Here is a 26974-nt window from a genome sequence, read left to right as displayed (position 1 = left end):
TTATATATATATATATATATATATGTATATATTATATTTATATATGTATATATTATATTTATATATGTATATATTATATTTGTATATATATATTTATATATTATATTTGTATATACATATGTATATATTATATTTATATATATATATATATGTATTATATATTTTTATTTATATATGTATGTATGTACATATGTATGTATGTACATATATCTATATATGTACATATATATTTGTGTGTTTGTGTCTATTTTGGTGTGTTTGCGTCATTGTAACTTAGCTGTTCAGACTGAGCACCATGCTAACACAGAATAAGCCCAGGCATCAGTTTCTTCGACTATAGGGTGGTTCTCAAGCATGGCCACCGTGAAATACTTGAAAGAAGTAAAAGAATAAACGAATACGAGAAAAACATTCCATTCCACCAAGCCAAGATGTATTTTAAGGCTAAATAACAATTCTGTTTACGTTTGCTTAACTGAGATGTTTTGGTTGGATTATATATTTATCGGTTTTACATTTCCTTCTATAATCTGTAACTGCCGCAATATACTTTTCTTCTATAGGCACAAGTCCTGAAATTTTGTGTGGGACAGGGTGGCCAGTTGATTTTTTATATTTTCCATGAATTTTTCACAGCTCCAGCTAGTAAGTTAATCATCATCATCATCATCATCATCATCATTTAACGTCCGCTTTCCATGCTAGCATGGGTTAGACGATTTGACTGAGGACTGGTGAAACCGGATGGCAACACCAGGCTCCAATCTAATTTGGCAGAGTTTCTACAGCTGGATGCCCTTCCTAACGCCAACCGCTCAGAGAGTGTAGTGGGTGCTTTTACGTGTCACCCGCACGAAAACGGCCACGCTCGAAATGGTGTCTTTTATGTGCCACCCGCACAAGCCAGTCCAGGGGCACTGGCAACGATCTCACTCGAAAATCCCACGAAGGCCAGTCAGGCGGTACTGGCAACGGCCACGCTCAAAATGGTGCATCTCATGTGCCACCCGCACAAGAACCAGTCCAGGGGCACTGGCAACGATCTTACTTGGCTTGCCGGGTCTTCTCACGCACAGCACATTTCCAAAGGTCTCGGTCAGTAGTCATCGCCTCAGTGAGGCCCAACGTACGAAGGTCTTGCCTCAATTTCAAACTATTCTCAGAAAGTAGAATAGTCTGAAATTAATGTAACTTGTGAAGTGGAAAGAAAATATATGTGCCTTATGAAGCAAATACTATGACATTAGACTAATAGTACTTCTTTCTCTGTTATTTCAGTGAGACTACAACCAAAGAAGTGATTGCAGCTTTGTTGAAGAAATTCAAGATTCTTGATAATCCTCGGAAGTTTGCTATGTATGAACAGGAATTCAAAAACAAAAAACTTGGTTAGAATTTTTGAAAACTTTCTTTATTTCTTGTTTTAAAAGGAAAATGTAAAAATATTTAATACTTGACACATTTAGTGAAGTTTGGACTCATTTACTAAAGTTTGAAATAAATTGTAGTGATAATTGGAATTATGGGTGACTTAATTAATAGGTCATTAGAAATGAATGAAAGGATCAGTAATTTGTATTGTATCACTGCACTATGGTCATGGTTATAGCAATTTCACTTTCAGTGGAATAATTCACTTAACTGCAATTCACTACTTATAGTAGCTGCAGGTTTTAAAATTGAGTAGTGAGTTCAGCTCTTACAGCTTGAAGAGGGATAGGCTTCATCAATAGATATCATGCAGTAGAAATCTTTAATGTTATCAGTAAGATCTAATGAGTTATTGTTCCCACTATTGTTCTTCAGACAATAAAAGGATTTGATCCACTAATTATTGAACTTGATGAAAAATTTAAGAAAATTTGAAGAGATAACATAGAAGGAATAGAAGAAGATTGTAGGGAACTATGATTAAGTGCTACATGAAATACTAGATAACTGGTCTATGAGATTGTATGATAGTATGAAATCTGCCAGAATAGAAAATGGATGTTAAAAATCATAGCTATGGTAATCAAAAGAATTTAAATAGTTTATATTTTAAAATTGACAGTTTTAGTTAAAAAATACTGGCAAATACTGGCATTGCAATACATAATCACCATCATTGTGGTAGCATTTTCTATGGCTGGATGCTCTTTGTGTCATCAACCTCCACTTGTGTCCAAGTAGGGTAATAATCTCCCAGTCTATCAAACAACAAGCAGCTTGGACATGTTTACTCAGAGAACTAGACAAAAATGACGTTGCATGAGTGAGCCTGCATGACATGTCCTGACATGTCAAGAAGTCTGGACATGCTTTCACTGTGGACTGCAAGCAAATTACACTGTCAGCAAAGTCATTATTGACAACAATCAAATGAACACACATGAAGATGAGGGGAATACAAACTCACTCATGCAAACATGCAATACATGTTATCATCATCTTCATCATATATATGTATATAAAACTGCAGCTGTATGGTTTGCTGGGATGTACTATGCTTTTGCTAATTATTTTAAGTACTTATGCAGTTGTAAGCCATCCCACCCTTGATCCAGCAGAACATCTAGAATGTGGCGGCTGGAGGGTACGAGGACTGCAGCGGTACACAGGTTGTAGTTATTTCAGCTGAGTAGACTTGAGCAATATGAGATGAAGTTCCTTGCTCAAAGATACTATGCCCTACCCAATTTAGGAATCAAACCCATGCCTGGGGCATTTGACACCCCACCCCCCACACACCAAAGTTATGCTACCGCTCCCTCTCCCCACTCCTGCAGCCCAATCTTGTCCTCACTGTATCATTGCTTATCCTGTTGTTTCCCTTGTATATACCCAGCTTTCACTAGTGACTGCATCCCCCCTTCCCTCCCTCTTTGCATTCATATGAACTCCGTACTCATGCACCCTTGGTAATGCTCTACCATCCCATTTGTATTCTAACCCCCCATAACTTGAGAATATGCCACCATATATCTCACTGTCTCTCACTTGCTCTCTCTGACTCACTTTTGCTTCCACTCTCTCTCTCTCTCTCTCTCTCTCCCTCCCCCTCTAACTGGAGTTACCATGTATCTCCTCTACAGTGAGACCCCGGTCTTTGTCCTATCATATTCTAACCTCTCACCACCTAGCAAAGCCACCTTCTCCAATGCCCCCACCCCTCAAAGGATCTTTGACAATTCATCAGTGCTAGCACCACATGAAAAGCACCTAGTCCACTCTGTAAACTGGTTGGCATTAAAGAAGGGTATCCAACCATGAAAAGCATGCCAAAACAGACCTCACAAGTGCTGGTGCCACATAAAAAGCACCCACTTCACTCTGTAATCTGATCGGTATTAGGAAGGGTATCCAGCCATAAAAACCATGCCAAGACAGTGGAACTTGATGCCGTCCTCTGGTTTGCCAGCTTCTGCAAAATTTTCCAGCCCATGCCAGCATGGAATACAGATGTTAGATGATGGTGATGATACACACGCGTGCGCACGCGCACACACACACACACACACACACACATCTGTATACATATGTATATCCCTCTATACGTATATATATATATAAGCATATGTGTATGTGGTGTATTCTTTTACTTGTTGCAAGTCATTTGACTGTGGCTATGGTGGAACACCACCTTGAGTGTGATGGGAGGGGACATGGACACACAAGCATACAACAGATTTCTTTCAGTTTCCATCGACCAAATTCATTCACAAGGCTTTGGTTGGCCCAAGACTATAATAGAAAACACTTGCCCAAGTGCCATATTGCGGGACTGAACCCAGAACCATGTGGTTGGTTCTTACCACACAGCCATGCCTGTGTGTAACACCATTTTGAGCGTGGTCATTGCCAGTACCGTGTGACTGGCCCTTGTGCCAGTGGCACGTAAAAGCACCCACTACACTCTCGGAGTGGTTGACATTGACATTAGGAAGGGCATCCAGCTGTAGAAACTCTGCTAGATCAGATTGGAGCCTGGTGCAGCCTTCTGGCTTGCCAGTGCTCAGTCAAATTGTACAACCCATGCTAGCATAGAAAGCGGACGTCAAACGATGATGATGATGATGATATATATATATATATTATATGTCTGTGTGTGTGTGTATACAGTAATAAATAATAAGGGAACAGGAGTTCCTTAATGAACTTTATTAGCTTACTGCTGTTTCTTCTGTATGACACAGTGCACTCAGAGTTGAATGCTTATGTATCATTTTATAGCAGAAACAGCTATAAGTTAATGAAGTTGATCAAGTAATTCTGTTCCCTTGTTGCTTATTGAATTACGTATTATGATGTGTATTCTAACACTTTATTCTGAAACATTTATATGTAGTTCTAACACTGGGTCATTAGTATCACTAGCAAAATATTATAGTGTGTGTATTTGTGTACTTATATATTGAAAAGATTTTGCTTAAAATACTTCATGCAGTAACAATATTTAAAGTAAGATATTCTTAAGTTATTAACTATTCAAAAATATTTCTTTTGTACACACAGAATAACTCTAACCTCTTGGAAAGAAGTTTTCGTATTATGTACTTTCATTAATATTTCACATGTATTTTGTGTGTTAATCTGTCTAGAAGAAGTTGCTTTTAGCAACAGTGTGGACTATGTCTGCTTTATTTTCAGATTTAGCATTCTTATAATGTTCTACTTTTGTCTTTCATTGTTGATCATGTTCTTCTTTTATTTTGAGAAAAATAAAATATTTTGAATTTTCCGTTTGTACAAATCTGTAGATGCTCGCTAAATGGAACATTTCTAAAAGATGAATCTTTAATTTGCTGCATGTGCACTTTCACATGACTGTTTAATTTTGATTGTTTCTCCTATGTAATTCTCATTTCCCACATTTCCTAAATCTGAAACTAAACCTGAAATAGTCAACACCATTACTAAGAACAACTTCCTCTATACAGATTAGCCCATAACATGTGTTTGAAAAGTTGAACAACAAAAGCACTTGCATTCAATACGAAGACTTTCCAAAATGTTTGTATGATGTTGTTTTTCAAAAAAGTTGTTTTAAATAGTTAATAACTTTTTATGGAAAACTTTCTTTAAATGTGTGTGTGTGTTTGTTTATAACTGTATTTCGCTGAATATTCTGAGCTACAAGCTGTGAAGTGTGACTAAGAGATCTGTTACTTAGAAAACAAGTAAGGGTTATTAACAGGTAGGGCATCAGGTTGTAAAACAGTTCTTCAATAATATATTTGTCTAACCCATGCTACCATGAAAAATCAGAATTAAATGTACGCACACATATATATTTCTTCATCATCATGTCCACTTTTCCATCCTTTCATGGGTTAAATGGAATTTATTGATTTTTTTTCTATTCTTGGATGCTCTTCCCTTTTTTATACCCTCACCTGTTTACAAACAAGTTAATAATTCCATAGTTTATTAAATAATGAACAACTCAGTCATAGTTACATTGTGAACTGGAAGCAAATGACATCACTTAAATGAGCTTTTTCTTTACAAAGACAAAACAACATGATTTTAGAGGTTATGAAATTGAGTTACCCATTGTTTTTCCAAGAACATTAGCAGTATAAACTAGCAACAAGAAATTGAATGCATCATACATTAATTAATAGCCTCATTTTGAAAATTTATTTTATTATTAACCATATTAATACAAATCTATCTGAAACTACTTTGGGTTTTATGATATAAGAGTACTATTTTAAATACCTTTTATCTTGTTTCAGTCATTAAACTGGGGCCATACTGGGGCCATACTGGGGCACTGATTTGAGAAATTTTTGTCAAACTAATTGACCCCAATACTTATTTTCTTTTTTTTTTTCTTAAGCCTGGTACTTATTCTATTGGTCTCTTTTGCAAAACCGCTAAGATACAAGATGTAAACACACCAACACTGTTTGTCAAGCGGTGGTTGGGTACAAACACACGACAGGCTTCTTTCAGTTTCCGTCTATTAAATCCACTCACAAGGCTTTGGTTGACCCGAGGCTATAGTAGGAGACATTTGTCCAAGGTGCCACATAGTGTGAGTGAACCCAGAACCATGCGGTTTGGAAGCACCTGCATAGTTCGTAATTCTTTTTATAAGTTCCAAACACCAACTTAATAACAATTATTTTATTAAATCCTTCCCAATTTTTTATTATTTCAAAATTGATTGAAATACACAGGATATATAGTTATGAAAATGTTCTAGAATATTGAGTGTGAATATGAATTACACTTATAGATTTGATCCTTAGTTGGAAATTTCTAAATTGAATGATGTACTTCCATCCTTGGTTTTTAAATCAATGTTTTCAAGATTTCATGCTGGTTCTCTTTTCACTTTACTTTGATGGATGAACCAATTCTAACTTATAATTTCAGTAAAACTGCGGCGAGTTATGCCAGAAGAATTTCCTCTTCAGGTTTGTCTAGGCTGGGAAACAAATAAACTGGATTGTTATCGCTTAGTTCTTCAAGAGAATGAAGCTTCAGGGGATATTGAAGTAAGTTTTCCATTTTTAGATATTGTATAGTAAAATTCTTCGGTTATTCTTGTTTATATTTAGTTTTTTTTAAAGTTCTGCTTGTTTCATGAGCAAAGGAAATTTCTCAGCTGGAAATTTCCAAATTGAATGATGTACTTCCAACACTGACGTTTTCATTTTTATGCATCATGAAAAGCAACTGAAAGCAAAAGGAATATTTTATATTCCTTTATTCACCAATCTAAAGGCTTTTTATCATTTAGTTTTACAAATGAAAGTAATTTTTTTGAAGAATTTGTTGTATATGTTCCTTAATTTTTTTTCATATTAATTCTGAAGATGTGTGGGAGTATAATTGGTTTAATTCAACCTTGTAAGTTATTACAAAAATCTTCACAAATTAGAATAATTTATTTTGTCATGAGGAAGTTGATTTCAAGCAGAATCTTCATCAGAGAGAGATAAAATGTTCATAAGTGGTGCTAGATTGGGAAGAGTGAGATTGAGAAGACATTAACAGTGAAATATATGGTCATTACATCAGTGATTATATTAGCACCATTACACTCTCTTGGGACAAACTCTCTGCCTTCATCTATTACATCAACATTTTCTTCCTATCTTTGGAATTTACCTCTACCATCACAAACACTTCTGTCATCTTCCTTGATGTCTTTTATTGAGAGTCCTGACATTTTCACTTTTGTGCATCAGAAACCTAATGACACCCATTCCTACTCCAACTGTTCTTCCTCTCACCCTACACACTCTGTAGTTGTTTTAGAGAGAGGATTTATTCATTAAAATTTAATAAATGAAACAGTGAAATTTTTTTAAAAATGTTTTAAACCCTTTTGTTACTGACCTGGCCACAGCCACCCTAACAAAATTTTGGTTGATATTACCAAACCACCCAAAACCAGCTGAAATGATCTATTCATATTTTAATAGGAATTTCAGTGCAAATTTCATTAGTACATTCATGCAAACATTTGGCTTCATTATGTAAACAATTGATTTACACTATCTGCTATTATTATACATGATATCTGAGTGTTGTGAATGTTTGGAGATTTTTTCCATTTTTTTCCCATTTCGACTTTTCTGAAATGTTTCACTATGGATATGCACAATTCTTCTATTAAAATTTTGTTGTATACTCATTGAATATTAGCTAATAACTCATTTTCTATGTTCTAGGTGAATTCGTCTACAATTTATGTGTGTGTGGTTTGTGTGTGTGTGTGTAGTTGTAGATGAATTGTTGTAGATAAATTTGCCCGATACCAATTTTCTATGCCGATGATTAAACAAAATTTAAATAACTTTATATTTTGCTGAATTTACTTGTAATTAGATTCACTTTGAGACTAAAATTATGAAATGGATTTAGTTAAGAAGCTTTTGTCAAACTGTGTTCCAAAAATCACATTAATATGTTGATAAATAAAAAAGATTTGTTTTATGAAACCAGTCCCAATTCACTATTATTTTATAATTTAATTGAAACGCATTTTAGTTCAAAATATAGTAATGAAAGAGTTAATTGTTATGAATTTGCAATTGTGATAAAAAAAATATACAGGATACATAAGATATTTGAAGACAGATTTATGGTTATAAAAAAAAAAACATATATAATAAACCTCCTTTTCTATAATGTTATTCAATAAAGCCACCTTCAGCTTCTATATGAAATCTAAATCATCTACATAGACATAAAAGAAGTAAATAGACATCCTTATAATCATTAAAATTTATTTAATCTGAAATTATACATTCAAATTATTTGTTAGTTGTTATAATGTGAACATTTAATATTTATTAGACATGCTCTTTGCATTTTTCAATGAAAGGGCCCAATTAGGCATGTTACTGATCAGATGGTGAATATTCTCTTGCGGAATTTCTTGCTAAGTTTCATGCAATAATCTCAAAAGATCTGGCTTTGAAGATGCTGTCTTGTTCTGTTTATGAAACGTCCTGTCTATTACGCCCCAGAAGTGTTCTGTAGGGTTCATATCTGGTGACTGGCTTGGCTGTGGAAGCTTTCTAATGCCATTCTTTTCCAACAAATCTTGGGTCATTTTAACTGTGTGACAAGGAATCCCATCTTCCATAAATAGAGAGTCTTCTTTAATCATTTTCATCACTGGAGAAGTTTGGAAGGAGTCCTTTCTGCAATATGGACACATATTTATTTGAGTTTATCTTTCCCTCACACTCCACCAGCTCTGATCAACCATTGCTCCAAATTGTTCCCAAGACCATCACAGAATAGCTGCTGTGTTTGCTGTGTTTCATTGTTAGTTGCAATCTTTTCACATCAAACTCTTGATCACAGTCTCCAGACCCACACTCGACCACTGTTAGGAAATACAGCAAATCTGGACTCATCAGAGAATATGACAGTATCCCAAAATGCTGCTGGCCTCTACACCATCTCATTGGCCCAATCTTTTCTCTGCTTCATATTGGCTGGTCAAAGATGTGGCTTCCTTCTTCCTGCTCTGCCATAATAATCAATTTTGTGGAGATACTTGACAGCTGTTCTGGGACTGACATCAACTTGCTCTGCTATGTCAGAGGTCTTGCAACAAGGATTATCCTCTACATTTCTCTTAGCAAAGAGAAGGGTCCTGTCAGAGGGCCCTGGTTGATCTGAACAAGGTGATGTAGACTCCTTCCCCTCTCTGGTGAATTGCACAATCACTCTATTAACTGTAGAAAGTGGGATCCCAAGGTTTTCTGCAATTTTACGCTGGCTATATCCACCTTCAGAATGACCCACAATACGGCCTCTTTGAAATTCAGACAGTTGCAATGCTTCTTTTGTACATGGCCTGATTAAACAGTCACATATAAAATCTGAAACATAAAAATGTCAATTAATTAATAAGAAATATAAACCTTTACAAGTTAGAATAAACAGAAAATGATGTTTTATGGGGTGTCTATTTACTTCTAAAGTATGTGTACATGCTTGAATCAGGTGATCCTGGTTCATTTTGGACATTGCTCTGACTATGGCAGCTTTCAAAGAATCTTTGGTGTTATGGGCATGTTCATTGACATCTCTTTCAACAACACTCCACATGTAATAGTCCAATGGATTGAGATCTGGGGAATTAGGAGGCCAAATGTTAGGGGTTATGTGATCATGAAAATTTTCAGCCATCCATTCCTGTGTCAAAGTGCAGAATCTTACTGAAACACATATGGCCTTCCATTGCATACACTATCTATCCAGGGCTTAGCAATTATTTCCAAGACCTCATTGTAGGCGGCAGAGTTAACTCTAAGGCCTTGTGAAAAGAAGTAAGGAGGCATCGAATCCTTCATTGCTGACAACCCCTAAAACCATGACAGTTGCAAGAAATTTTGTATGCATAACACTTGGAACTTTAGAAGGGTCTGCACATAACCATCTGTCATTTCTTCTGTTAACTTTTTGATCTTGGTCGAAGTTTTTCTTCAGTTTGTTTAAGAGCCTTTTAGATCTAATGTAGTGATTTTCTTTTGTTTTTTCTGACAAATTGATCTTTCCTCATATAAGACATATCTGATATCTTTGTAGACAACATTTCTGACTGTTCCTTCTGATACTTGGAGAGCTTTTGCAATTGACTTCATTGACGTTCTGGGATTGTAACCAATGATCTGTTGAACTTGCTGGATAAATTCAGGTGTTCTGATGATTTCAGAGCATTTAGAATGCTTTTCATGCATTGATACTGGTGATACATTTCCATCTTCAGTCTCTAGCTCCTTACAAACTTTGTAGGCAAAAGATCTGGCAACTTTTAAAAATTGAGATATTTGTAAATTGCTATACCTCTTCATTTCTTGAGTAAGCTGAGGATCTGCCATTATTGTTTTCTGAAACAAAGATTATACAGAGTTAGCAAAAAATGCAGCAATGACCCAAAAAAGGTATATCCTCAAAAACCTTATGCACCTTGTATATTGAAACAGATTAAGAATGTTGTTACTTCTTGAACTCCAGTATCTTCTGAAAATTCGGGTTAATATTGAATAATTGAAGTTGTAAATCTGAAAACTCTTTATTCATATCCATATGTCACTAATTTTGTAAAGAAAGGGCATTAGAAACTTCTTTGTCATCAATATTAACTTAAGCCAAATGACCAAAATTAATATCATATTTACATTTTATCACAGATATCTTCACAGAATCAGAATTGGATTTTTTGTGGTTGGGGGATTAATCAAACTAGAAGTTGATGCTTGTATGAGTTCTGTGTCTTGTATAGATACTGTAATTTCACTAGTTTCTGTATTAGTAGCAATTCCAGCCAACCCATATTTTATCCATTGATTTATTGTAGAATACAATTTCTTGAATTCTTTATTCTTTTCATTGGGGAAAAGTGTATTAAAATGTTTTAAAATGTTTACCTGAGTTATAACAATATACACTGCAATACATCCAAGAAACCAATTCTGTTAGCATTCCTCTTGATTATCTCCTCTCTTTGATCATTGCCATTTTGCTAACACTTATGTCTCCTTGTTATCTCTTCCTCTTATTCTTCACTACCTTCACTTGCACATGCACATTTGTTTGATACATGGCACTTCAAAGTATTTCAACTGGAGCTTGTGATGAGACAGGTTATATTTTGTGTGTTTGAAATCTCTCTGAAAATGGAGAATCAAAACGAACGTAATCAATGCCTCATGCTTTTTAAAAAAGGCAAGAAAGTAGAAGAAACCTGCAAGAAGATATGCTCTGTGTATGGAGAGGATGTTGTTATGGAATGTATATTCCAGGAGTAGTTTTTCAAGATTTTGAGTGGAAATTTTTTTGGTTTAAGAGGTACCTTGCTCTTGCTCATCAGCTGAGATCAGCAGCAACACCAATCAAGGTGATCACAGATATTCTGCAAATATCCAAGTCTAGTATTGCAAACCACCTGCATCAACTTGGTTACATCAGCAGGCTCAGTGTTTGGATCCCATGTCATTTCAATGAGGTTAACTGCATCCAAAGATTTCCATTTGTGGTTTGAAACATGAAGAAAATTATCCTTTTTTGAAGAGAATGGTGATAGGAAATGAAAAACAGATTATCTGTCACAATGTGAAGTACAATCAGTCATGGAGGAAAGTAAGGCAAATGACAACAAACAACTTCCAAAGCAGGACTTCACCTGATGAAGATTATGCTTTCAATTTGGTGGGATTGTAAGGGTGTTATCTTTGACAAGCTCCTCTTTAGACAGGACCATAAATTCAGATATGTACTGTGACCAACTGGACAGATTAAATGCAGCAATCCACCAGATAATTGAGTTGGTATTGAAAACCTCTGATTTCTTATAAGTCACTGTCAATGTTTAGACAACTCTTAGTTTGGTGTTTCCAACACATTTTCCATAGGTATATGAAAGCAAGTTTTATGCCTAGTGGTTCCAAAAGTATATGCGCTCTCCTTGTTAGGAGTACATTAAAATTGTCAAACAAACATTATTAATGGAGGTATTCTTAAAGAGGTGTGTGTGGGGTGTATTTTTGTTCATTTTTATCCACTCTCAATGGTAAGGAATATTACTTAGTAAGGAGCATTGGGGATGAGGAATTGAGGCAAAAGGCTGATAGACCAACAGGTTAATGATTCAGGATTTAGAGGTTCAGAGGATGAACCATCTTGAATCTGATAGGTAAAGTAGAGTGAGATTGCTATAGTTACTGTAGAATTTTAAAATTTGGTTAGTATGTTATTAGGAATTAAAAAGAAAAACCTTTTTTAGTGGATGTTGATTCTTGAAACAAAGGTTGTGGGTAGTCCTTGGAGCAGAAGAATTAGAACTTTCCTTCAATTGATGGATAGTTCTTTTTTCTCTTGAAGTTGAAGTGAAAATGAGAATTGTTGAAAATGAAACCTTGACATAAGTAAAATGAACTAGCTACAATCAGTGCAAAGTGATACTAAGTCACTGTGTTGGAATGCCAGTGCAATATATTGTGATGATTTCTGGATTCAGTTCCTACTTTCCTTCTAAGTTTATCTGCATAGAATAAATGGTAATATGAGTTCCTATAAATGGAGTGAAAACTAAATCTTTATTTTCTATGAGATATTTTAGAGAGAGAAAACGTGTTTTATGAAGTTTCACAATACAATCAGATTATAACAAAAGAAGATATTTACTATACAATGACCATAATATTGTTTAGTTTCTGAATTGGGTAAAGGTAAATTTAGTATATCAGTAAGTGGAGATGATATTTCATTTTCCACCTGGTTAGATTATGATATATATTAAGTGGTTTTGCAAAATATTTTACAGCAACCCTGCTTCTTTGTACATACATACACCTGAAAATTACAAATCCCTGTGCTAGAGATTTTGTTTTTTCTATCAATTTTCTTTTGGCTTAAATATTTTCTATTTTATCTTTTTCCAGTGGTCAAACTTCAGTAATCCAGAACTAAATAATTTTGTGAAAGTATTGGACCGGGAAGAATCTGAACATATTCATCAACTCCAATATAAATATCATATGATGAAGAAAGCAGTTGAGCGACGAATGAAAGAGCTTCGTGCTGCTGAACAAGAAGCCAAACACAGTAAATAGGTCCACACCTGTGTATAAGACTTAAAAGTAGTTAATAAGTTTCACTATTATCCATAAAATGGTTTGTACAGCATCCTAGTGTTGCTGTTTTCTCATTGGTTGTGTGTGCTTTGGGCCTAACTACAGGCCATACAGACATTTTAGTCATGGTGTCTTATCTCAATCAGTGAGAGATTCTGCAGCTGTGGAAAAAAATTGTGGCATGATGATGACGAAATTGATTAAAAAATTTTTTTTTATCAACTTATACATTTACAAATGATAATTTTGATTTATTTTTAATATACCTAACTTAAAGATAACATTTGAGCCTCTGTAATGTATAAGTGGTGCTTCACTTTATTATTTAACTGAAATATAAATTTTGTTCTATTTATTAATTTATTTTTGTTTAGTGTTAAGAAATAGCTGAAAAATACATTTTTCTTTAATTCTTTAATGGGAAGAAAAGTTACATAGCATCTAAAAGAATATTATCATGTTGTCATGTAAGTGGGGAAAATATTTGTGCTACATGAAATATGCTGCTCTGAAAATTACGAATTTAAAAAAATCTCTTTAAAATAGAAAGGATAATAGAAGTTAGTTTAATTTTCAGAAACTAGAGGCCTCAATTTCTATTCCGTCTATAGAATAATTTTTTTGTTAAATATTTGTTCTTATTTCTTTCTATTTATTGATCTACCTGAACTATTTAAGTATCTATGTCCCATATGTTTTACTAGCATGAAAAAGTGAGTATTAAATAATTATGATGATGAATAAGGTCCATTTTTTTGCTTTTTATATTGGGTTATGTTTCATGCTTCAAAAGTTTGAAAATATGGGTCAACAAAACAAAATATTTTTAAAAAACAAGTACACATTGTTTGATAGAATTGAATCTCCTTTTTTTAAAAACAAAAGTTTTTTTTTGTTAGGATTGTAAGGTAAAATACTATTTACAAATATTATTTCCTTAATTCCATATTTAAAGCAAGCATTTCTTTTAACATATTGAAGTAATGTTCAAATTTTACATGGGTTTTTACCATTTTATGACCAAATTACACACACACATTTATATCTCAAATCTCTCTCTCTCTCTCTCTCTCTCTGTACACACATACAGTTATCTTTAACACACATCCAAACATATGCAATTATATTCAAGTATATATTATACCCCACTCCTCCCCAGTATATCCTTTCAGTAGGTTTTGTGTGGCAAAATTTTTATTAGCAGGTTACTGGTGTATGTATTTTGGTTGTAAATTTTTATTCAAGTGTTTCAGTAATAAGTCATTCATGAAACTCAATCTCTTGAATGTGTAAATATTTCAGGAATCACTAGGCAAATCTTCAAATTTCTCACAAATTAAACACATTTAATATTTTTAGAATTGATGAAATTTCCAAAATTAAAGCCCATGAAATTTAAATTTATCAGGAAAAAATTTCTTTTTCAAGATAGCAAAAAAAAAAAAAAAAAATCCTGAAAACTGTTTTCATTTCCAAAATGTATATGATGTTTGCCTCATAGCAAACTTAATAACTTGAATAACTTTTCCAAAAGTTTTTTTTTTTGTTTTTTGCCTTGTTGATTTTTTTTTATTATTGCTCGATTTGATGAGTAGTATTTTCAATTTATTTTCTTTTTTCTTTTGAAATGAGGGAAAACTATATATATATATATATATATATATATATATATATATATATATATATATACACATTATACAAAATAATTGTAGTATATGTATTAAGAATTTGTCTTAAATTTACAAAAAAATTATATATTGTGATAGAATTGTTTCTGAGTTCCTCTATAGTCTTCCATAAATAGTTATTGTTTTCTAAAGATTTTCTTATAAAATGTTTTGAATGTTAATCTAGAAATTGTAGTACAGATGATGTTTGAGAAGGTGGGGAGAGATTTAAAAAATATATAAACATACATAGACCACCCATACACCAATATATATTCACAAAAGGAATAAAAATACATTCCTCATTCTAGAAATAATTGCAAAAGTTTATTTTTTGTTTCTGTTTTAATGAACAAAAATCTTTCAATATTTTGTGTTTTCATTTTTAGCTGGAAAAATCTATTTTTGCTGAAAATGCACATGCACAATCTATGAACTCACAAAGTGCATTTAATTTGTTGCTGAATCTGATTAAACATTTTAATACTCTAGAAAAGTGCATATTCATAAATTTCCAGGTTATGTATCTTATAACAACTCTATTCTTAGTTCAAATATTATGATGTAAGATATCAGAAAAATTCATACTTTTTGAAACTGTTTTAAAGCCACAAAACTCTGGTATTAAAATTTTATTTATATCTATCATTGAGTAAAAGTAAATGGAGCCTCTGTTGATTTTGACAGCTTTTTGATCATCTGAACTGCTTACTTGTTAAATTAGAGTGTAAATGGCTGAGTATTCCACAGACATATGTACACAATTCTCAGGCAGTATCAGCATGACATAATGTGTGTGACAAGGCTCGCCTTTTGAAATACAGGTACTCTTGCAGTTTCTCTCAACCTAATTTCGCTCACAAGGTTTGGATTGACCTGTGACTGTAAGGTAATAAATACTCACATCAATATCCAGTAGCCACCTAACCCAGAACAATCCTTAACTATATCAAATACAGAATTAGATCAAAGAAAACTACATAGAATATATAATTGAAAATGGAAAAAAGTCTTTTCGAGTGAATGCAAAACTTGGAAGAACAATTTTAAAAGCCCTGTTTGTTTTAATACAGGAGTAGTTGAATCTTGGATTCCATATCAAACATTTCCGCTAGTTGTGTAACACTCTGCAGTCAGTTAAAAGGGTTGGGGGAAGTACTGACCTTTTGCTTACTGCTTTTGAATTGATTTAGATATCAGCTTCAACTGCAGTCAATATTCTTTTCCCTTCGTTTGCATATTTTCTTGAATCATAATTTTAGAAATTTTCATCAATTGAATTTTTTGAATCTATAGAAGATCTGAAGAGTCTAGTGTCTAGATAAGATACTTTAAGTGCCTCAAAATATATAAAATTGGAGTAGATGATGATTTTATGTGGGGAGTAGGAATGGAAGTTTAATCATTTGAGGTTTTGGTATCCAAACCTTGGATAAGTAAATTAGTTATAGCAGTAAAATAGTTTCAGTTACAATTAGAAATATTTCTCTAGATTTATTTCATTCTGTTTTCTTTTGGTTTTCTCTATATTTCTCCTTTCATCTTTTTTTCCCTTTTATTAAATTTTTATCTTTAGATGAGCAATATATGCTGAAAATTATTCTAAATGATAAACATTACTGAATGGTGCCATGGAATGTAGTTTCGGATATTGCCTTTCAAAAATAATAGTAAGTTTTGTAAATATAAAACGCATCTGAAATGGAATCAAACTTTTGGACAGTATATCAAGTAAAATGCTTGGAGGCATTTTTTTCTGCCTCTTTACATTCTGAGTTCAAATACCACCAAGGTCAACTTTCATTCTTTCAAGGTTGATGAAATAAAGTACTAGTCAAGTACTGGGGTCAATGTAATCAACTATTTCCCCACCAAAAATTACTGGCCTTGTGCCAAAACTTTAAACAATTTTTATTATTTGTAGACAAAAGTAAAATTGATAAAATGGAAATCAAATTATTGAACACAACTTAGTACTATACATGAAAGTATTGGATATCTTGTTTACAACGTTTTTATTATACATTTGCATGGTATAAACCTTTCCTGTATGTATAGCAGAAAAAAACACACACACCTGACATAATTTGCTGCTCATTATTGTTAATATATTTTTAAAGAGAGAGAGAGAGAGCTTTAACCCTTTAGCATTAATTTTTAGAATGAATTGTTGTGAGAGACCACAGCTGGCCAGTTTGGCCATGAAACAGGAAGAATGTTTTGGCCAGATATGGCTGGTTTCAATGCTAAAGGGTTAATGAAAGTATACAATGTCAAAGAATCCCCCAAAACATTGATGCATTGTAAGTTTTATTGATTTGACAACCAGTAATTGTACTGAGGTTCTTTGATATTGTATACTTTCAATAAAGCTCTCTCTTTAAAAATAATTTGCTGCTTATTATTGTTAATATATTTATGTCATGAAAAGAAAATGCCTGCAAACTTGCAGTGATTTAATATTGAGCTGCTTCAGGAAAATTTACTGGAAACTTTTTAAAAGGAAAATAAGCAATGAGTATAAATAATCAATTACTATTGATAACTTCATACCAAGACTCATTGAATTTTGTGTCTTCAATAATTGAGTGAGCATCATTGAATGCTGGCTCTGCACAATATATAAACATATTATTTTGTAATAAAATTGTAAAAATTTGAAGAAAAAAAAAGTGGGGGAGTTAAAAGCCTAAAAATAATTAATCATATATAACAAAGTTTAGTAAAAAAAAATTTTTTAATTAAAAAATTAATTTTAATCCTTTAATTCTGTATTTCAATTATAGAATTACTTGTTAAGTATAAATGGTTCCAAAACATTTGTGAAATATTCAAAACACTCCTCCATTTTTAGTCATCAGCACTTAATTCGAGAACAAAAGGTTTGAGTGTATCACTCACTCAATAAATGACACTAAATGACAACATTGTTGGAAAATTTGTTGAAACATTTATTACACACAAGCATGATAATTTGAGCCAATTGCTTGACTTTTCACAGACAGAGCTACCTGTCAATGGGTTACTTGTTTCTATCATTTTTTATTAAGTGGAATAGATATCAGTTTTATAGTTTATAAGGAGTACATGAAATCCAGCACTATGATCCAATGAAACATCATTTATTGTGCTCCTATTACATTTACTGGTGAGCTCTACCCATGACTTTTTCCTGGGCCTCCAAGATTGGTGGGAAGTTATCCTCAGGCTGGAAACCTATCTTGAATGCTTGCAATAGAATTATCTTTGCTAGAAGCAACCAAAGGCCAGGTAGTGGTGTTAAACCCAGGTCTATCACCTAACAAAAATAATCCCTTACCATCTCCTAAATTTTATTCACAAGGTGATAGAAGACACCAAGCAGCAGGATTGAACCCCAAACCATAAAGCTGTTAAATGAACTTCTTAACCATATGGTTATATCCAACGTTCTATGCAGTCAGATCAAGCATAAAACTACATAGTTGAAAAATGGGCTTTTTAACCACAAAGATACACCTGTACTTGGCTAGTTGGACTGTGCTACTGAGAGCTGTCTTTGAGACAACAATGTTTTGATCTGAACTGTCATTACTTTCACTGGAAGGTTGATTACTCTAGGAGAGTAAATTCTGGATCTCTGTTTCTCATCGAGTGCTTATTGAGCTAATTTACTGTGTGCTTAAACTTCAGTAATTCCTCTCAGAAAAACGTGGACAAACTTATCTTCCTATGAATTTCTAGCTTATAGCTAAGAAAGCAACTGAAATATTGATTGGATTGCTCTGTATTTGTGTAACATGCTGTAGAGGAAGAAGTGTGTTCTTAATTAAACTGGATGAAAGCATGAATACCATAACTTACCATTTCCTCCCTCTTAAAAAGAAAAAAAATAAGCCAATCAAAACAAGCAAAAAATAATTACAAGAAATGCATTATTTTGTCTCCTTTTATTGTGCAACAATTAAGATTTTTCAAATAGACATGACATTGTGCTGAAGTTAGCAGCTGGGATGCTATTATATGGAGATGGATTTCTGTCACTGGAATCACTGTTGATATTCTTAGTGAAGGACAAATAAACTCATTGAAGCAAAACAGAATATATGTACAGCTGTGCATCCATAATGTTTGGTTGCCTTAAGGAAATCACATGAAGAAATAAAATCAATTTTATTACAATTATGCGTTGTTTTTCTTCTTTCACTTTAAAGCATGAATATTAAATGTAAAATAGAAATGATCTGAGTCCTAGTGGTGTCTTTGCATACTTTTTCTTTATAAAAGTGATAACTTGCAAATGTTGAAATACATGGTCACTCAACCATATTAAAGGAAACACATTTCTAATATACAAAAAAATGGGATGGTCAAGAGTGAAATACTTTTACACATGTCTACGTAATCAATGCTAACTTGGGGCTAAACAACTACAAGTGAGTTTTGGGGATTCTTGCTCCTTTGGCAAGTAAAACTTACATCATTTGCTTCAGGAGTAATGATATAAGTTTTACTTGACCCAGGGACGTCTTTAAACTCCACAAAAAGAAACGTTTATTCAGTGCCCTCATCAGAGGAAATTGATGTTAAAAACTTGAAAATCCCCCATTTGTCAACGAGGGGAATGCTGCTTCCTTCAGACATCTTTGGCAGGGGGGGGTCGTGAACACAACTGGAACTGATCTAAGGGACATAACTCCACCCTGCTCAAGATTTTGCTAGAAGAGATTTGTTCCAGAATTTTTTGCTTGCAAAATTAACTAACCATGATGTTTTCCTCCCAGTTGTAAAGAAGTTATGCGCCTCTGGCACCTATACAGCTAAGTGCTTTGTAAGTGCAAAACCAATGGTCACTCTATGACCGGCCATAGCAAGTAACCTAAAGGCATGTAGCTATAAAAATGAGTATTTGGAGCCCTTGATATACCATTCCCAAGTTCTTAACCTGATTTTGAATAGTTCAGTCAATAATGTTGAGAACTAATCAGTACCTTCTATTAGATTATTTTGAAAATACAAAAAAGATGCTAAACATGTTGACTATTGCGAGAGGTAGCTTTCACAAAATGGTCAACCCTATTGATTTCAGAGTAGCAAATGAGAAAATAGAATGGAATAATTTCCCATTGTCCTCAGATTGCAAAGACAATTGTGTTAAAGTTGTATGGTGTAATTTGAGAGAAATCTGTCTGTTATAGCAGGACAAACAATATAGGTTTCCTTGTTGGTTTCAATAATATGTGTATGCATAGTGGGCAACAAGTCTGGAAAAATTATTAAAAAGAATTTTATATTCAGAATAACCTTTTGAAGTTCGAAAGGTTCCACTGTTTTCTCTGCTTTTTCAGATTTCATCACCCATTTGTCTGGAGTTTATCTAACAAGAAAAACTATGTAAAATTTGATTCCCTTACTCTTTAAGAATAAATAATATTTGATCAATCTGCTTTCTCTTAATGTACTATTAACTCATTGATATTAAAAAAAAAAAAAGAAAAATTGAGCAGTGTTTCATCAGCTCACAGTAGTGACTTCAGTCTTTACAAACATAGCTTGAAGAGGCATAAAGTTGAAAACTTTGGTGCTATCTGTAAAGTGAGTTGTTGTCGTTTGTTCTTCAGACAATAAAAAGATTTGATCCACAAAGTACTGAACTTGATTAGGAATTCAAGAAAATTTGAAGGGATAACATAGAAAGAATGGAAGAAGATTCTAGGGAACTATAATTAAGTGCTACATGAAATACTAGATATCTGGTTTATGAGATAGTATGAAATCTGACAGAGTAGAAAATTAATGTTAAAAATCATAGTAATGGTAATCAAAACATTTTAAATAGTTTATATTTTTAAATTGACAGTTTTAGTTAAAAAGCATGTGAAGTCCAACAAATACTGTCATTGCAATACATAATTACCATCATTGTTTTAATATTCCATGCTTGATTGAGTTAGATAAGAGTATGTTGTAGTAACATTTATGGTTGGATGCTCTTCTTGTCACTATATTTCACTTGTGGACATGTTTACTCAGAGAACTAGATGAAAATGACATTGCATGAGCCTTCTTGACATGTCCGAGCATGTCAAGAAGTCTGGACATGCTTTCATTGTGGACTGCAAGCAAATTACACTGTCAGCAAAGTTGTTATTGACAATAATCAAATGAAGATGACTGAAATATAAACTCACTCACAAACATGCAATATATGTTTTATATATATATATATATATATGTATATATAAAACTGCAGCTGTCATAAGCAAATATGGTTTGCTGACATACCATGTTTTTGCTAATTATTTTAGCTGCTATGCAATTGTAAGCAGATATAGCCACCATCTCAGCCCTCCCACCCGTGATCCAGCAGAACATGTAGGATGTGGTAGCTGGAGCGTAAGAGAACTGCATCAGTACACAGGTTATAGTCTGTTGTATTGCCAACTGTTATGACTATACACTATAACTGTGTAGTGACAATAAAATATATAACGAAGCAGGATAAAAACAACGTAACAATCCAACAAACTCTCCATGAACTGACAAACTACCAAAACAACACCTTACAACTTCCTGCGATTAACACCTACTCTCACACTGCTGCTAATTATAGTCATTTGGTCAAATCTATTCTTGCAGGGGTAGTCGTGACTGTTGCCACAACATCTCCCCTTTTGAGATTTCGACTTTCATAGGAAACAAAATTTAATTTTTTTTTTTTTTTTTCTTTCCAACGCCTCTTCCTTTTAGAAATTTTGCTTTCCTAGAGTACTTTTTCCATTTAGGAATTATTTCTAAATGTTCAGTCTGTTTACGTTTCCTGTTACTGCTTCTAGGCTCAATTTCTTTTGGTGCTGGCACTTCGAACATGTCATCGAAACACTTCCAATGGAATTTCCTTTCTTTCTTCTGTATGTCTGATTTTTTATTGATTTAGGTGTTGTTTATGCTCACAACATTGGCCTTTTATTAAATACATCATGTTTCCCATTCTTTTAGTCACTACACTATCCTGTCAACTCTCTTTACTGTTCTTGTATACTTTGAAATGGACTTTGCCCTTCAAAATGTTTAGTTAAATTTTTTGTATTCTCTCTATACGTTTTTTCCTTTGGCTACAATTTGTTGAAGATAGATTTAATCCATTGCATGAACATTAGGTCTGTAGGTGACTTGTCTGGACTGATATTCGGATTGGGCATTATTCTGTACACCTTTTAAGAACTTAGTGCTTTGTCATTTCCTAACTTGTTCCTTGCTTTTTTTAGTGCTTGCTTGAAAGTATCTATGAATCATCTGCTTGCCCATTTGACCTCAAGTGGTAGGGGGGAGTTAAACATGTGCTTGATTGCATGCATTTTGCAGAATTTCTTGAACTCATATCCTGTAAATTTTATTCCATTATCTGATACTATGGTGTCTGGAACACCATATCAAGCAAAAGTTTGTGCAGGAACTTTATTGTTGCCTTTGAAGTAGGTTGACTGCACCTATATATTTCCAGCCACTTGGTAAAGTTATTAACAATGATCAAGTAGTAGGCAACTTTCACTGGTCCAGCGTAGTCTATATGTACCCTGGACCATGGACTAGCCATCTCAGACCATGATTAGTATTTCACTGGTGGCACCTTCGCTGCTAGCACACAAGCTCGACATGATTTTACCAAATTTTCAATGTCCCAGTCCATTGTCGGCCAATGCATGTAACTCTTCATCAAAGCTTTCATTTTTGACATCCCCAGGTGTCCACTATGAAATTCATATAATATCCATTTCTGTAGTGCAGTTGGTACTACCACTCTTTGCGCGTACATTAATATACCATCGCAGAGTTAAAAATGGTTCGCATTCGTGTTTTTCTTTTGTTTATTTTTCAAGGTTTCCTTCATTTTTATGATGTATTTGTTCTCTACTGATTTACTTTTTATATTTTGTACAATTACTGGCAAGTCCTGAATGACATTATGCATTATATTTTTAATTTCCTTTTCTGATTGTAATGCAGCTATCACCGTATCTTCCAGTGGTTCTGCATTCTTCAGAATTAGCCTAGATAAACAATCTGTATGACCAGTTTTCTTAGAAGGAATGTAGTCCATCTTAAAGTTATAATTCAACAATATTGTACCCCAGCATTGTAATCTGTTAGCTGAACAGGTAGGACTTCCTTTCTTCAATCCGAAAATTGATAGTAATGGTCGGTGGTCCATCTAAAGCTGAAAACTTCTACCGTGGAGAAATCTGAAATTTCTTCATGGCAAAAATAATCACTAGAGCTTCTTTCTCTGACTGTAGTTTTTCTCTGCTGTAATCAGAGCATGTGAGGCATGAACCACCGCCTTCATATTACTGTCTTTATACTTGTGTAACAAAACTGCTCCTACGCTGTATTCAGAAACTACAACAATCTCCACTGCAGGATTGAAATGAGCCAGCGACAAATCTGAAATTAACATTTTTTTGATATCCTGAAACACCTTTTGACGGTTATTTGACCAATTCCATTTGGTGTCTTTCTTTAGTAAATTATTAAGTGAAGCTCTCAATTCATACATGTTTGGTTGCTATGTTAGTTGAGGGAGACATATTTTTAATTGTGTCTGCCCTCGACAAGAATGAGGCACTTAAATATATCAGGAGTTAGTTCCTTCAGTTTAGACCTTTTGCACATTCGGTTTACAGTCCCAGCATATGTGACAAAGCCTTCATCCTCTTTTTTAACAAGATTCCAACACTCCCACCGAGTGTTAAATAGGGAACACTTATCACTAAATATTTTCTATAGTAATTTGACTGTTTCCTGGAAAGAAATTTCTCTAGCTTTTTCTGGATAGTATGAAATTACAATATTTTTCACGTTCAGCTGATGCTAATTTATGTAATAATAGTCTTAATTTTTCATTGTCTGTCCACGACTGGCAATCTTCCTTGAAGATTTCTTTGTACCTTCTTAAGTATGCTACAAACATCATACTCTCCTCTGGGTCATAACTGAATTCTGTTATAGAGTTTGATATGCCATCTGATGAAAATAAACTTGTAGTGTTTCCGAACTTCTTAAGACAGCCCCATTAACTGTTGTTTTTCTTGTTGCTGAAGTAATTGTTTCTGCAACTCCTGTCACTGTTTTTGCAACTGTATCATGGAAGCTGTATCACAAAAATTTGTCAACTGACCTGAATCCTTGTTGCCAATATTGTATTGCCATTTGTTATGACAGTAGGTTTTTACACTATAACCATGTAGTAACAATAAAACATGTAACAAAGCAGGGTAACAACAATGTAACAATCCAACAAACTTTTCATGAACTATACATGAACCAACAAATGATATTCTGACAAACTACCAAAATAACACCTTACGACTTCCTGTGATTAACGCCTACTCTCGCTAGTCTTTCACTCAGGCCGCTACTATTTATAGTTGTTCAGTCAAGTCTATTCTTGCAGAGGGTGTTGTGACTCTCACCACAACATAGTCATTTCAGCTGAGTGGACTGGAATAATATGAAATGAAGTGCCTTGCTCAAGGATACTATGCCCTACCCAGTCTATTAATCAAAGACATGCCCTTCTGATCATGAGCATTAAGCTCTAATGACTTAATCACATGCCTTCACAATAGATGCAGGCATGGTCAATTCTTCTATAAGTTGGTGTCATAAGTATGAGGCTCCACTTTTAATCCCATTGTGTAACATCTTGGCCAAGTGACAGTATCATATCCACAGGGTGACCCAAGCTTTATGAGTGATGCTATCATTAATTCCCTGAGTATTTCAGCTAATATATATACAAGGGTTGGACAAAATAATGGAAAGATCTAGCATCATAGCATCTTAATTTTGAAATATCTATAAAACCGTCAAAAGCTTGTTTATTTTTTGTTTTTTGATTTATTATTAGTGTTGTTTCATATGTTTTCCTAAAATTGCTGTTTTTTTTTCAGATATCATCAGAAAAAGGAAATTAAAATTCATTAAAATGACAGATCTATTGAACCTTCAAAGAGGTCAAATTGTTGGTGCTCGTATGGCAGGTGCTAGTGTAATGAAAACAGCCGAAATGTTTGGTGTATCAAGAAGTACTGCCTCGAAAGCAATGACAGCCTTTGAGAAAGTGGGAAAAACTTCCTCATCAAAACAAAACTCCGGAAGAAAGCCAAAACTTTCAGATAGGGACCATCGAACTCTTATGTGAATTGTTAGAAAGGATCACAAAAGTACAGCTCCCAAAATTACTGCAGAGCTTAATGACCACCTCAAGAACCCTGCTTCCACAAAAACTGTTCGCTGGAAGCTGCACAAAGCCAGATTTCACAGATTGAACATTTATGGTGCATTTTAGAAAAATAAGCAAGGAGTCAATATCCTTCACCATCATCACTACAAGAACTGGAGACTGTTTCAGCAGAAGAATGGACAAAAATTCCTTTGGAAACAATTCAAACTTTGTATGAGTCCATACCTCATAGAATTCAAGCTGTAATTACTGCCAAAGGCGGTCGTACTCCATATTAAAATAAATTTGTTTGAAATTTTAAGGTGCTTCCATTATTTTGTCCAACCCCACTAAAAATTGTTTCACGTGTATGATGCTTGAAGGTGTGGACAAGGAACTGCTAAATAAGATAACAAAATGGAAGACTGCAAGATTTTTCCATGTCAAAAGATGGACAAAACATTGATGGAGGGCACTCGTGTTCTGTTATCTGAAAGCCAAAAAGACAAAATATTGAAATTCAAGAGGGGTTATAAGTGTTGGAAGGTGATTTGTGATTTAAAGACGATACCAGACAATATAAAGTATGAGAAACTGACAGAAATGTGGTATAGACATTTTAAATGACTTAAAATTTAAAAGATAAAAGGAAACGAGTGAAGCTGCTTGAGGTGGGGCAAGTAGCTCATTTTCATTATCATTTTCTTTCTATCATTCATGTATATCATACTTTTAATTAAAAAATTTTTTTTCATTTTTTCGTTTTTATATGTCCCCACATGTGTTTGTATTGTCCCTTCTTCGTTGGCCCCTTGTGGGTAATAAAAAGTGATATATATATATATTGTAGAGACACAATCAAGTGCTTAAGAAGATCGTACATGTGATAAGTATAGCAAGAATAAAACTAGAATCTGTAATATTCTACATGACAGGAGGCAGCAAATCATTGCCAGGAACAACTATGGGATCTTTACCCTTTGAACGGCACATCGAGAAATTAATTTTTTGTAACTAAACACTTTCAAATTTCGGACACTGGTAGAATGTGTCATGTAAAACATCTTTTACTCTTAGTGCTGTTAAGAAAATTTTGTATTTTCAAAGTTATTTCGTGTTAAAGTTATCGTATTTCGGTAATTTCAACCAATCAATGACGTGTATTCAGCTGAATAAAATTACTGCTGTTGTTTGTCAACAACGACTTCCGGCGGTGTATATTTCGTTTGTCACTGTTATTTATGACATATTTCATCTCAGTTACGTTTGTATGAATAAACGAGTGTATCTAAAGCATGTTTACTTCATGGCACCACGACGATTTTCGTGCATTTTTACTGCTTTTAGTTTGTTTTTTTTCTTGTTTTTCAGCTACTATTTTCGGAAAGATTCCCCCTCCCCCTCCAATTTCTTCATTTTTCACTTTTTTCCGTAACTCTAACCCTAAAATTCCAAACCTAACCCTAAACCCCCGACTCTAACCCTAACTCTAAAACGCTAAACCTAACCCTCATTTTAAAACCCTAACCCTAACCCTAGCCCTAAAGCTAAAACCAGTACAAACGCACGAACGATGTCATAAATAACTGACAAACGAAATATATACCGCCGATAGTTGTTGTTGACAAACAACGGCAGTAATTTTATTCAGCTGAATACACGTCATTGATTGGTTGAAATTACCGAAATACGACTACTTTAACACAAAAATAATTTTGAAAATATAAACTTTTCTCAATAACACTTTACTCTTTTACTTGTTTCAATCATTTTGACTGCGGCCATGCTGGAGCACCGCCTTTAGTCGAGCAAATCGACCCCAGGACTTATTCTTTGGATGCCTAGTACTTATTCAATCGGTCTTTTTAGCCGAACCGCTAAGTTACGGAGACGTAAACACACCAGCATCGGTTGTCAAGTGATGTTGGGGACACACACACACACACACACACACACACACATATATATATATATATATATATATATATATATATACACAACATGCTTCT

General features: G+C 33.8%; 1 protein-coding gene across 3 annotated transcripts in view; it reads left to right on the top strand.

Moving 5' to 3' along the window:
- The window catches only part of LOC106878752 (ras association domain-containing protein 5), a 247897-nt gene extending 233982 nt beyond the window's left edge, over positions 1-13915 (top strand). For all 3 annotated transcript variants that reach the window (XM_089353948.1, XM_089353950.1, XM_089353949.1), the window contains 3 exons: positions 1279-1388; positions 6367-6488; positions 12903-13915. In XM_089353948.1, coding sequence (XP_089210074.1) covers positions 1279-1388; positions 6367-6488; positions 12903-13073 — 403 coding nt within the window. In that variant the 3' untranslated portion in view covers positions 13074-13915. The remainder of the gene's footprint in view (positions 1-1278; positions 1389-6366; positions 6489-12902) is intronic.
- Positions 13916-26974: the final 13059 nt, after the last annotated feature.

The sequence above is a fragment of the Octopus bimaculoides genome, chromosome 6 (genome assembly GCF_046866305.1).
Source record: "Octopus bimaculoides isolate indiv1 chromosome 6, ASM4686630v1, whole genome shotgun sequence".
NCBI classification, from domain to species: Eukaryota; Metazoa; Mollusca; class Cephalopoda; order Octopoda; family Octopodidae; genus Octopus; species Octopus bimaculoides.
This window is presented reverse-complemented; position numbering and strand designations above follow the sequence as displayed.